Below are 12,522 nucleotides of genomic sequence, written 5' to 3'. Positions count from 1 at the left end.
ATACAGATTAAATTTTTTTTTTCTTTTCTCTAAGCACGTATGTGACGCGCGCGCGCGCGCGCGCACACACACACACACACACACACACACTCTATAAAAATAGAAATAGTTAGCCCTAACCTGTTTGGCTCAGTTGATAGAGCATCAGCCTGCAGACTCAAGGGTCCCAGGTTCGACTCTGGTAAAGGGCATGTACCTTGGTTGCGGGCACATCCCCAGTAGGGAGTGTGCAGGAGGTAGCTGATCGATGTTTCTAACTTTCTATCCCTCTCCCTTCCTCTCTGTAAAAAATCAATAAAATATATTTTAAAAAAATAGAAATAATTAAATTATATGAATAAAAGCATTATAGTAATGTTAACAATCTAGACAATCCTTTTAATTTTTTAAGGATAGAGCAACTCTAGCAAGAAAACAGGAAATTCATTTCTCAAAACAAAATTATTACCAACCAATGAAAACACCAATATGTTAAAAGGATCTACTCTCTTGTCTACAAAGTCATCTTCTATGCCCTACATTTAGGAAACAGGCCTCTCTTCTCCCCATCATCAGCTCCACAGCCTGCAACAATGGCACTGAGTCCAGCATTCTCTGTGTTCTGTGCAACTCTGAGCTCTTTAGCTGAACCTATGTGAGTTTAAATGTGATAAAATAACCCTAGTAGTGAAAACGTCAGAATCTAGTGTAAAAGAATAACATTATTATTCAACAAAAACTTGAAATTATTACAAGTAGAAAGAAGGTAAGGCAATACTGGTTTTATTCAATAATCAACAAGCTTAGAGACTACCAATTTCTGGAAACACCTGCAAAAAATAAGCGTAATTTGTCTGAGACCTTCAAAACAAATTAGACATTCCTGAAACAAGCCTGTGACTCTGAGCAGTGATGATATGTTAAGCTGACTTGTAAGAGAAAGGCATGATAGTGACAGGGTAATGCAGAGGCTAGCCAGGGGGAACTGTGGCTATTTGACAACTGCTTAGGATGAGTAGATAGTTCTATTACTTATGTTATATCCTATTGTGCTTTGTTTTAAATGTTTTAACCATGATTGAAGTTTCATAATCTCTCCTTCATATCCTGTTATGAACTTTAAATGTAATGTTATATATATATCATATGCATTTTAATTCCCAGAATGCCCTTCTAAAATACTTTCAAGATTAAGACAGCTAACTTCTTAACAGCAACTTAACTGTAAGGACTGTCTTACCCTCAGAGAAGAGATGCTCTATCCCAACAAACAGCTGTAAAAGCTTTCCCAGCTCGTACTGGGTCCTGCACTGCTGCAGCATAAGCATCAAAAGAAAAGACACTTGCTCCTTCAGCCATGGGACAGGGATGGCAGCGTGGACCTTTATGGGTGCTGTTTCAAGCTATAAAAAAAAGACAGGGTCAGGGAAAGTGGTTTCACAGGGACAACTCAAAACCTCCAAATGGCCATCTAAGGTGCTGATCTGTCACAAAGGGGATGCTTCTTCAGGTCCTCTCGATGGCAGGAAGCAGCAGTGTGCCTCTTTGTGTGCATCTTGGTGTAGAGAACTGTGTGCATGAAAGTCAAAGATGGGAAAGAGACCCAGGACTACTTTGGAGTGAACTGATGCAAATACACCCCCTTACTGACTAACAGCCCTGTGAGTTGCTATGAAATTAAGCAAACATGTTTCACTTAAAAGCTTCTTCAGAGGATATAGGCTGCCCTTAAATCCAGAAGTTTGGCAATTCACATATGAAAGAAGACCTCTTAGAAAGACTTGCTTAACATTGCTGAGCTGGTTCTAATAGTTATCTTATCCTATATAATAAAAGGCTAATATGCAAATAGACCGAGTGGCGGAACAACCGGAACAACTGAACAACTGGAACGGCTATGACGTGTGCTGACCACCAGGGGGTGTGTATGGAACATGGCAGGCATTGGTCACGATGGGGTGGTGGAGCGGGTGAGCAGGGGCGCCAGATCAAGGCAGGGCACCAGTCGCTGTCATTGGGGCGAGCCTCTGGTGGTTACTGAAAATTCTTTGCTCCCTTGCGCCGCAGTCCCACTGCCGCTTGCACCCGTTGCTGGCGCTGGCCCCAATCACTCCACACCGTCAGCGGGTGAGAGCGGGGCTGGCGCCATCAGCGTATGGGAGTGGTGGCGGCAGGAACTGCCCGCAGACAGGGGATGGGGGTGGGGCGCAGGGGGAGGGGCTGGGCAGGGGCACAGAGGATGGGCTGAGACCCGCCCCTGTGCCTACTGCAGCCTCATGGCCCACAGTTCCTTTCAAGGTGCACAAATTTGCACTGGGTCCCTAGTGCTATATAATAAAGCGGTAATATGCAAATTAACCCTCACGCCCTCACAAGATGGCTGCCTATGACCAAGCCAGCAGGGGGATTAGTGAGGGACGACCAAACGACTGAACAAACAGGCTGTGTGGGGCGACCAGGCCAGCGGGGGGAGTGTGAGGAGTGACCAGGCCGGCAGGGAGGGGCAGTTGGGGGGGCGACCAGGCCGGCGGGGGGGGGGCAGTTGGGGGAGACCAGGCCGGCATGCAGTGGGGGGAGGGGGCGGGAGGCAGTTAGGGGCAACCAGGAAGACAGGCAGGTGAGTGATTAGGAACCAGCAGTCCAGGATAGCGAGATTGGGCCTAAACTGGCAGTTGGACATCCCCCAAGGGGTCCTGGATTGGAGAGGGTGCAGGCTGGGCTGAGGAGACCCCCACCCCCTGTGCACAAATTTCGTGTACCAGGTCTCTAGTAGTTTATAATATCACTAGAGAAGATTCTCAATTAAGAAGGTTCTCAGTTATCGTATTTCAAGGAAATGATAAAAATATTAACAGGAAAATGACCCCAAGTAGCAGGCCTCATTAGTTTGAATTAGAACATGATTTCTTAGTCTTTATTTCTGGTTTATTTACCTCTGTTGCCCTATGAAGAGAAACTCCAGCAGGCAGATGATGGAACTGGTTAAAGGAACAAACATATGGGAATAGAGGGTTGAGGCAAGGATGGAGCAGCTGCATTGCCCCTTTGCAAAAGGCTGCAGCAGGACAAGTCAGCTAAGAATAAGAAGATATCTGGGAAGACCTAAACATAAAACTCAAACTGGTAAGCTGAACTCATTAAAATTAAAAACCCTCTCTAAAAATCAATGGAAAAATGTCCTCAGGTGAGGATTAACAACAACAACAAAATAGAAGGTTCAACACAGCAAGAAAATATGACAGTTATAATCACGTACACACCTAATGACAGACCACCAAATATATGAAGCAAAACTTGATGAAACTGCAGGGAGAAATGGACAGTTCCACAATAACTATTGGAGACTTTAATACCCCACTCATAATAATGGACAGAATAACCAGACAGAAGAAACAATGACAAGAAGCACATTCTTCTCAAATGCACATGAAATGTTTCAGAACAGACCATATGTTAGGATACAAATTAAGTCTCAATAGATTTTAAAAGACAGATATCATACAAAGTATCTTCTCTGACCACAGTGGGATGAAGTTAGAAGTCAGTAACAAAAGGAAACTGTAAAATTCACAAAACTTTAGAAATTAAACAATATACTTTTAACAAGAGAGAAGACTCAAATTACTAAAATTAGAAATGAAAGTAGGGACATCACTACTGATTCTACAGAAAATAAAAAGGATTATAAGAGAGTACTGTGAAAAAATTATATGCCAAAAAATGGATAACCTAGATGAAGTTGATAAATTCCCAGAAACACAAAACCTACCAAGACTAAATCACAAAGAAATATATCATCTGAATAGACTTATGACTAGTGAATCATCAATCAAAAATTTCCCAACAAAGGAAAGTCTGGACCTGATAGCTTTACTGGCAAATCACACATTTAAAGTACTAATACCAATCCTTTTCAAACTTCTCCAAAAAATTAAAGAGGAGGGAACACTACCTACCTTATTCTATGAAACCAACATAAGGTTGACAGCAAAGACGAAGAAAACTACATACTGATACCCTTTATGAGCACTGATGCAAAAATCTTTAACAAAATACTAGCAAACTGCCCTGACCGGTGTGGCATAGTTGGTTGGGCGTCATCCGGTGCACCAAAAGGCTGCCACTTCGACTCCCAGTCAGAGCATATGCTAGGTTGAGGGCTTGATCCCCGGTACAAGGCATGCAGGAGACAGCTAACCGATGTCTTGCTCTCACATCGATATTTCCCTCACTTTCCCTTCCTCTCTCTCTAAAAATCAATTTAAAAAATCATTTAAAAAATACTAATAGCCTTAGCCCGTTTGGCTCTGTGGATGGAGCACTGATTCTCAGAAAAAAAGGGTCCCAGGTTTGATTCCAGTCAAGGGCACATACTTCATCGAAGGCTTCATCCCTGGCACTGGTCGGGGAACATGTGAGGAGGCAACCAATCAATGTATCTTTATCACATCGATGTTTCTCTCTCTCTGTCTCTCCCCCTCCGTTCCACTCTCTTTAAAATCAATGAAAAAAACATATCCTCAGGTAAGGATTAACAACAAAAAAATACTAATAAACTGAATTCAGCAGCATATTAAAAAGATTATACACCATTACAAAATAGGATTTATTCCTGGAATGCAAAAATAATTCAACATACAAAAATCAATCAATGTATACACCACATCAATAGGACAAAAGAAAACACCACATGATCATCTCAATGCAGAAAAAGTATCTGACAAAATTCAACACCATTTCAAACGAGGAACAGAAGGAAACTTCCTCCATATAATAAAATCCATATGTGAAAAGCCACAGTGAACATCGTACTCGATGGCAAAAGACTGAAAACACTGCTCTAAAATCAGGAACAAGGCAAGGATTCCCACTTTCAACTCTTCTTTTCCACACAGTCCTGGAAGTTCTAGCCAGAGCATTTCGGGGGGAAGAAGAAGGGGGAAGAAGTGATCCAAGATGAAAAAAAAAGAAGTAAAATTATTTCTATTCAAATGATATAATTTTTTTTATATATATTTTATTTATTTTTTTACAGAGAGGAAGGGAGAGAGATAGAGAGTTAGAAACATCGATGAGAGAGAAACATCAGATGATATAATTTTATATGTAGAAAACTCTAAAGATCCCACAGAAAAAAACTCAGAATAAATGAAATCAACAAAGTAACAGGAGAGAAAAAGTCACCACACAAAAACCAGTTTCATTCCTATAAACAATTAACAATCTGAAAAGGAAATTATAAAAATAATTCTAACAGTATCAAAAAGAGTAAAATATTTAAGATATTAACTTAATCAAGAAAGTAAAAGATTTGTACAATGAAACTACAAAATGCTCCTGAAAGAAATTAAAGATATAAAAAATGGGAACACATCCCATGTTACTGGAATGGAAGTCTAATTGTAAATATTATCCAAAGCAATCTACAGAGTCAATGCAATCCCTATTAAAATCCCAATGATGCTTTCACAGAAACAGAAAAACCCATCTTAAAATCATATGGAATCCCAAGGAACCCCAAAGAGCCAAAACAATCTTTTTCTTTTTCTTTTTATTTTTTATTTTAGAGAGGAAAGGAGAGGGAAGATAGAGATCAAAACATCAATGATGAGAATCACTGATCAGCTGCCTCCTGCACACCCCTATTGGGAATCAAGCCCGCAACTTGGACATGTGTCCTCGACCGGAATCGAACCTGGGACGCTCTATCTACTGAGACAAACCGGCTAGGGCCCAAAACAATTTTGAAAAAGAACAAACTCATACTTCCTGATTTTAAAACGTATTACAAAGCTACAGTAATCAAAATTATGTGGCATTGGGATAAAGACAGACATATAGACCAATGGAATAGAAAAGAAAGCCCAGAAATAAATCCTTGCATATATGGTCAAATGATTTTTGACAAGGGTGTCAAGACAATTCAATGAGGAAAGCACAGTCTTTTCAACAAATGGTGCTGGGAAAACTGACTACCCACATGTAAAAAAATAAAGTTGAACCCCTACCTAACAAGTTATACAAAAATTAACTCCAAATGGACAAAAGACCTAAATGTAAGACCTAAAACAATTAAACTAGAAGAAAACATAGGACAAAACCTTTATAACATTGGATTTGGCAATGATTTCTTAGAAATGACACCAAAGGCATACATAACAAAAGAAAAAATATACAAATTGGACCTCATGAAAATGTAACAATTTTGTGTATAAAAAGATACTATGAAAAGAGTAAAAGAGCAATTCACAATATTTGCAAATCATATATCAGGTATGGGATTAATACCCAGAATATGTAGAGAATTCCTGAAACTCAACAATAAAAAAAAACACACAACCCAATTTTAAAAAGGGGCTGGGTGGATAGGAGCAAAGGGGAAGAAAATGGGGGACATCTGCATACTGTCAACAATAAAAATAATGGGTAAAGGGCTTAGATAGACATTTCTCCAAAGAAGATACACAAATGGCGAATAAGCACATGAAAAGATGCTCAACATTACTAATCATTAGGGAAATACAAATCAAAACTACAATGAGACACCACCTCACACCTGTTAGTATGATTACTATTAAAAAAACAGAGACCAAGTATTGGTGAGGATGTAAAGAAATAGGAACCCTTATGTAATACTGTTAGGAATGTAAAATGGTAGTCACTGTGGAAAACAGTATGGTATTCCTCAAAATATTAAAAGTATAATTACCATATCAGCAAGCAATTCTATTTCTGAGTAAACACCCAAAAGAATTGAAAGCAGGATCTCAAAGAACTATTTGTATACCATGTCGTAACAGCATTATTCACAATAGCTAAAATGTTGAAGCAACCCAAATGTCCATTGATGAATGAATGGACTAGCAAAATGTGGTATATACATGCAATGCAATATTATTCAGCATTAAAAAGGAAGGAAATCCTGGCATATGCTATGGATGAACTCTGAGGACATTATGCTAAGTGAGATAAGCTAGTCATGAAAAGACAACTACTATACAATTCCACTTATGAGATACTTAAAGTAGTAAAAACCATAAGGACAGAAAACAGAATGATGGTTGCCCGGGGCTAGGGATAGGGGGAGAATAAAGATTTATTGTTTAATGGGTATAGCTTCAGTTTTACAAGATGAAAAGAGTTATTTTGGAGGTGGATGGTGGTGATGGTTACACAATAATGAGAATGTATTTAATACAACTGTACACTTAAAAATGGCTAAGGTGGTAAATGTTATGTATATTTGACCACAAATAACAAAAGAAGATACCTACTAGGGTGCCAAGCCATGGAGAGTTATAAACCAAGGAAATTAATGTCCCTATTTCTGTGATTTAGAAAACTCAGGCATATTTGAATAACTGATTCTGTATTTTCAAATAATAATCTTCATTACAGTGAAGACCAATGTGATTGAGAGCAAAAGCCTATACTGAGGTTCCACTGTTATAAATTTGTTGTGTAAAATCAGTAAATAGCTTTGTCTTATTTATCATAGAGCTCTTTTGTGGTAGAGAAGGTAAAAGTGCCAAAACTCCAGGCAGGATTAAGGTATATTTCTTTTGGACAGGCTATCTTGAATTATTAAAACGTGGCCCATGTATCACCATACTCTTCTCTAGTATCCATAGCAGATACCATGAATTTCTTTCCCACTGAGCTTGGCTGCCGCATCAGGATACTGATCAGAGTCAGCACATTAGATGAAACCTGTCATCCTTGGCAACTGAGGTGATTTATAAGCAAGGCCACTGTCACTCCTACCCTGACTCGCTATCTCTGGCACAGTACAAATGATTTCATTTGAATTACACCACATAACAGCTGTTTACCTAATGTCACATCCCGACCACTAGCAGACAGCAGGCCACTCTAACAAATTTCAGGTCAGTAAGAAAGAACATATTATTCTAACTTACAGTTTCAAGGCTCTTCTGGAACTCCAGTAGTTTAGCTTTGGCGTCCTTATAATTCTTGAAGAACATACAGAGTTCATACATCTCCAACATCAGTAGTAATGGGGAATCCTTTGAAGAAGAGTTTGAAAGAAATTACAAAATCCTGCCCGGCTGGCATGACTCAGTGGTTGAACCTTGACTTATGAACCAGGAGGTCACGGTTCGATTCCAGTGAAGGGCACATGCCCAGGTTTCAGGCTCGATCCCCAGTAGGGGATGTGCAAGAGGCAGCCGATCAATGACTCTCTATCATCCCTCTCTCCATCTCCCTTCCTCTCTCTAAAGTCAATAAAAACATATTAAAAAAAAAAAGACAAAATCCTGAACTTAATACTATTTTCTCATGAATAATGGCAATATAAGAGAAGGTTAAAGTAAAAGACAAATATTATTAATAGCAGTTTCATAGAATTAAATTATGTATGTTAAAAAGAAAGGCAGTTACATTTACTCAAAGGTCGGTCCATTTTCTGTCTATCCTATACTTGGTCCAACACACAAGAGCAGGACATAGTCCACTAGATGGTGCTAGGAAACCTTTACATACACTTCCTGATAATGGGCTCCAGTGACCTGCCAACCTACTGCTTGCTGCCTGTGGCATCAATCCATACAGTTCCAACACTTCAGTGGGAGCTTTCCAGTCAGAGCACAGGAGTCTGGGAATTAGAAAGTATGGATCTGAACTGTAAGTACTCTGCTCACTAAATTACTGTGAAATCCTGCGCATGTTACTTAAGTTCTGTAAACCTTGGTTTATTACTCTGTAAAATGAGGATAAGACCACTTCATAATATCCTAACACAATTACCTTTTGGGGATTATTGTGTGAATTGACTAAAATAATGTATAGAAAGCACTCTGCTAAATAAATGGTAGTTCTATTATCATTATTTGTTATGGGCTACAAAATAGATTTAGGCCTGGTTGGTGTAGCTCAGTGGTTGAATGATGACTCATGAAGCAAGAGGTCACAGTTTGATTCCCAGTCAGGGCACATGCCTGGATTGCAGGCTTATCCCCAGTAGGGGGCATGCAGGAAGCAGCCGATCAATGATTCTCTCTCATCATTGATATTTCTATCCCTCTCTTCCTTCCTCTCTCTGAAATCAATAAAAGCATATTTAAATAAATAAATAAATAAATACCTTAAAGAAAAGCTGGAAACCTCTGATGAGAGTTTTGCTCTTCTGCCTTGTTAATAATGTTCTCCAGATGACTGAGAAGTCCTCAAGGTCCCATGTATGGCCCTCCAATGAGTCCTGGATGTGTCCCATTGCTTCAGCTGCAATACTGTCCTCCACAGAAGCGATGATCCAAACACAGAGACAAGAAATAGCACTGGCATCCTACCATTGAATAAAAACTTTTCAAAATAAAATAACAACTGGGCTTGGATTACCTGACAAGGGAAGTTTCCAGCAATGCTACAACTACAGATGGCTATTTCCTGTTCAGGAAAAATCACCTCACTAAATTGGTTAAAGTGGCTTGAAAATCCTTCAAAGGTGAAATAAACTCTAATGAACAACCAAGGGACTTTTATAAACCATCCTGTAGGGTATGGCAGGTGAAAAGGCCAAGAGACTGAGAGGATATATGTGAAAGTGAGGGAAGTACTAAGTATAAGAAAACACACAGCGCTGCTGACCAAGGGACTGTCTGGAGTATCCTTCTTCCCTGCTCAGAGGCAGTGGTGGTCAGTCCACCAAAGCATCCTTCTCTGTGACTGCCAACCAGGAACCAAGGCTCTGACCACTTAAGCTATTATATGTCAAGGCACAAAGAAGTGCACTGGATGGCCACACTGGAGAAGCATAAAGAGTTGCAGTGACCTTAGGCTAGAGCAGCCGTGGGCAAACTACGCCCGCGGGCCGGATCCGGCCCGTTTGAAATGAATAAAACTAAAAAAAAAAAAAAAAAAGACCGTACCCTTTTATGTAATGATGTTTACTTTGAATTTATATTAGTTCACACAAGCACTCCATCCATGCTTTTGTTCCGGCCCTCCGGTCCAGTTTAAGAACCCATTGTGGCCCTCAAGTCAAAAAGTTTGCCCAGCCCTGGGCTAGAGCCTCAATATCATCATTCCCCCTACACCCTCTGGTTATCAGCCTTTCTTGTCCCTCCCCAATTCTTCTATTACTCTCTGGTTCTTTAATTTAGGCTTCTCAATGATTCTCACCTGCAGACATGAGGCTAGGACACTAAGAATAGGGGACTGTTGTTTCACTGCTTCAGCCAGGAGCCAGCACCAGGAGTCTGGCTCCTCTGAGCACCGGAGCAGAATTTCGAAGAAATCAGTTCTCTCTTCTTTGCTTTTCTGGAGTTCCTGGGGGGACTTGTCGCAGACTTGATCACTATCCATTCTGGAGTTGGACACTGAGGGCAAGTTCTCAAAAGCTAGCCTTAAGTGGTCTTGAAGGACAGGGCTGAAATACTGGAGAAGAGATTTCACCTGGAAAACACATTAGACGATTAAAACAGACAACCAAGTTGTTTTTATTTCTCAGTTATAGTTGACATTCAATATTATTTTATACTCGAGGCCTGGTGCATGAAATTCATGCACAGGTAGGTTCCCTAGACCTGGCCAGTGATCAGGGCCAATCTGTGGGGCGACCAGCAGGGTGATCGGGGGATGGGGAGCCCACGCTGGCACCCGCCTTGGCTGGCCTGGGGCCTACGAGCTTGTGGGAAGCTCCTGTATTGAGCGTCTGCCCCCTGGTGGTCAGTGCACATCAGTGCCATCTGGTTGATTTGCATATTAGGCTTTTATTATATAGGATTAGTTTCAGTTGTACAGCATAGTGGTTAGACAATCATATACTTTATGAAGTGACTCCCCAATAAATAGTTCCCACCTGGCACCATACGTAGCTACTATAATATTATTTACTATATTCCCTAGGGTATGCTTTACATCTCCATGACTATTTTGTAGCTACCAATCTGCACTTCTTAATCCTTTCACCTTTTTTCACCCAGTTCCCAAACCCTACCCATCTGGCAACCCTCAGTTTGTTCTCTGTCTCTGAGTCCATTTCTGTTTTATTTGTTTTGTTCTTTAGTATCACATATAAGGGAAATCATATAGTATTTGTCTTTCTCTGTCTGATTTATTTCACTTAGCATAATTACCCCTTGGTCCATCCATACTGTCTAAAATGGTAAGATATTCTTTTTATGGCTGAATAATATTCCACTGTATATATGTGCCACATCTTTTTTTTAAATGTATTTTTATTGATATCAGAGAGGAAGGAAGAGGGAGAGAGAGATAGAAATCAATGATGAGAGAGAATCATTGATCAGCTGCCTCCTGTACCCTCCACACTGGGGATCAAACCCACAACCTGGGCATGTGCCCTGACCAGGATTTGAACCGTGACCTCCTGGTTCTTAGGTTGATACTCAACCACTAAGCCACACCAACTGGGTGTGCCACATCTTTTTTATTCAATTGTCTATTGATGGGTACTTGGATTGTTTCTATATCTTGGCTATTGTAAATAATGCTGCATTGAATAAAGGGGTGCATATATCTTTTTGAATTTTGTTTGAGATTTCTTCAGATAAATACTCAGAAGTGGAATTGTTGGTTCATAAGATAGTTCTATTTTTAATTTTTTGAGTAACCTCTATACTGTTTTCCGTAGGGGCCACACCAATTTGCAATCCCACCAACAATGCACAAGGCAGATAACCAAGTCTCAATTTCAGCTGGAGCTGAAAATGTTAGAAAAAAACATAAGCAAAATTGTTCTTTCTCAACCTGAACCACTCGGAGGTGACCATATAATTTTAAAAGTTGTTTGCTGCTTTTGAGTGAATTTCCATTTGCAGTCTGGAGTCACAAAGTTCTTCCTTCATCTCTTTAGTAATAATGACTAGTCCTTTGTCTGAAGCCAACCCACTAAAATTTTAGTAAAAATAATAGTATCATATATTTAAAAAAAAAAAAAGCCTATGTGTTCACAACAGAAAGGACAATATTTTCACTCTAAGAAGTGTTCCAATATCCTCTTGCATAATTAGCAACAATCAGTGGCTTACCTCGTCTGGGTGGTAATTATGGAGCTGGCTGTGAATAATGAACTGTAACCAATCATTTGCTTTGGCACATTCTCTAAGGTAAGACGTGCTCAGTTTTATATTATGGAGCCTGCAGAACTGTACCACCAATGCCCACTGGATGCTAGATTCGCTGTATAACCTGTAATTGGGGGTGGGAGTGGTAGAGAGAAAAACTTGTTAAAATATTGCTTTAGTTTTAAACTGAAAAATTAAATAAATTTAACTACAGTATATTCTCTAAAAAGCTTTTCAAGCTCAGCTGGTGTCGTTCAGTGGTTGAGTATTGACCAATGAACCAGGAGGTCGAGGTTCAATTCCTGGTCAGGGTACATGCCCAGATTGTGGGCTTGATCCCCAGTAGGGGCATGCAGGAGGTAGCCGATCAATGATTCTTTTTCATTGATGTTTCTATCTCCCTCTTCCTTTCTCTCTGAAATCAATAAAAATATATTTAAAAAAATAAAAAGCTTTTCAAAAAATACCAAATATTTATTAGATTGTTTTGAAA

General features: G+C 39.8%; 1 protein-coding gene across 1 annotated transcript in view; it reads right to left on the bottom strand.

Moving 5' to 3' along the window:
* The window catches only part of SPG11 (SPG11 vesicle trafficking associated, spatacsin), a 106,427-nt gene that overhangs the window by 40,012 nt on the left and 53,893 nt on the right, over window positions 1-12,522 (bottom strand). The window contains exons 24-28 of the mRNA XM_081112393.1: window positions 11,994-12,153; window positions 10,123-10,395; window positions 9,086-9,286; window positions 7,899-8,006; window positions 1,220-1,382 (exon numbers count right to left, since the gene is read on the bottom strand). Coding sequence (XP_080968519.1) covers window positions 1,220-1,382; window positions 7,899-8,006; window positions 9,086-9,286; window positions 10,123-10,395; window positions 11,994-12,153 — 905 coding nt within the window. The remainder of the gene's footprint in view (window positions 1-1,219; window positions 1,383-7,898; window positions 8,007-9,085; window positions 9,287-10,122; window positions 10,396-11,993; window positions 12,154-12,522) is intronic.

The sequence above is a fragment of the Myotis nattereri genome (assembly GCF_964212035.1).
Source record: "Myotis nattereri genome assembly, chromosome: 1".
Lineage (NCBI taxonomy): Eukaryota > Metazoa > Chordata > Mammalia > Chiroptera > Vespertilionidae > Myotis > Myotis nattereri.
The sequence above is the reverse complement of the archived record's forward strand: the minus strand, read 5'-3'. Positions and strand labels throughout refer to the sequence as shown.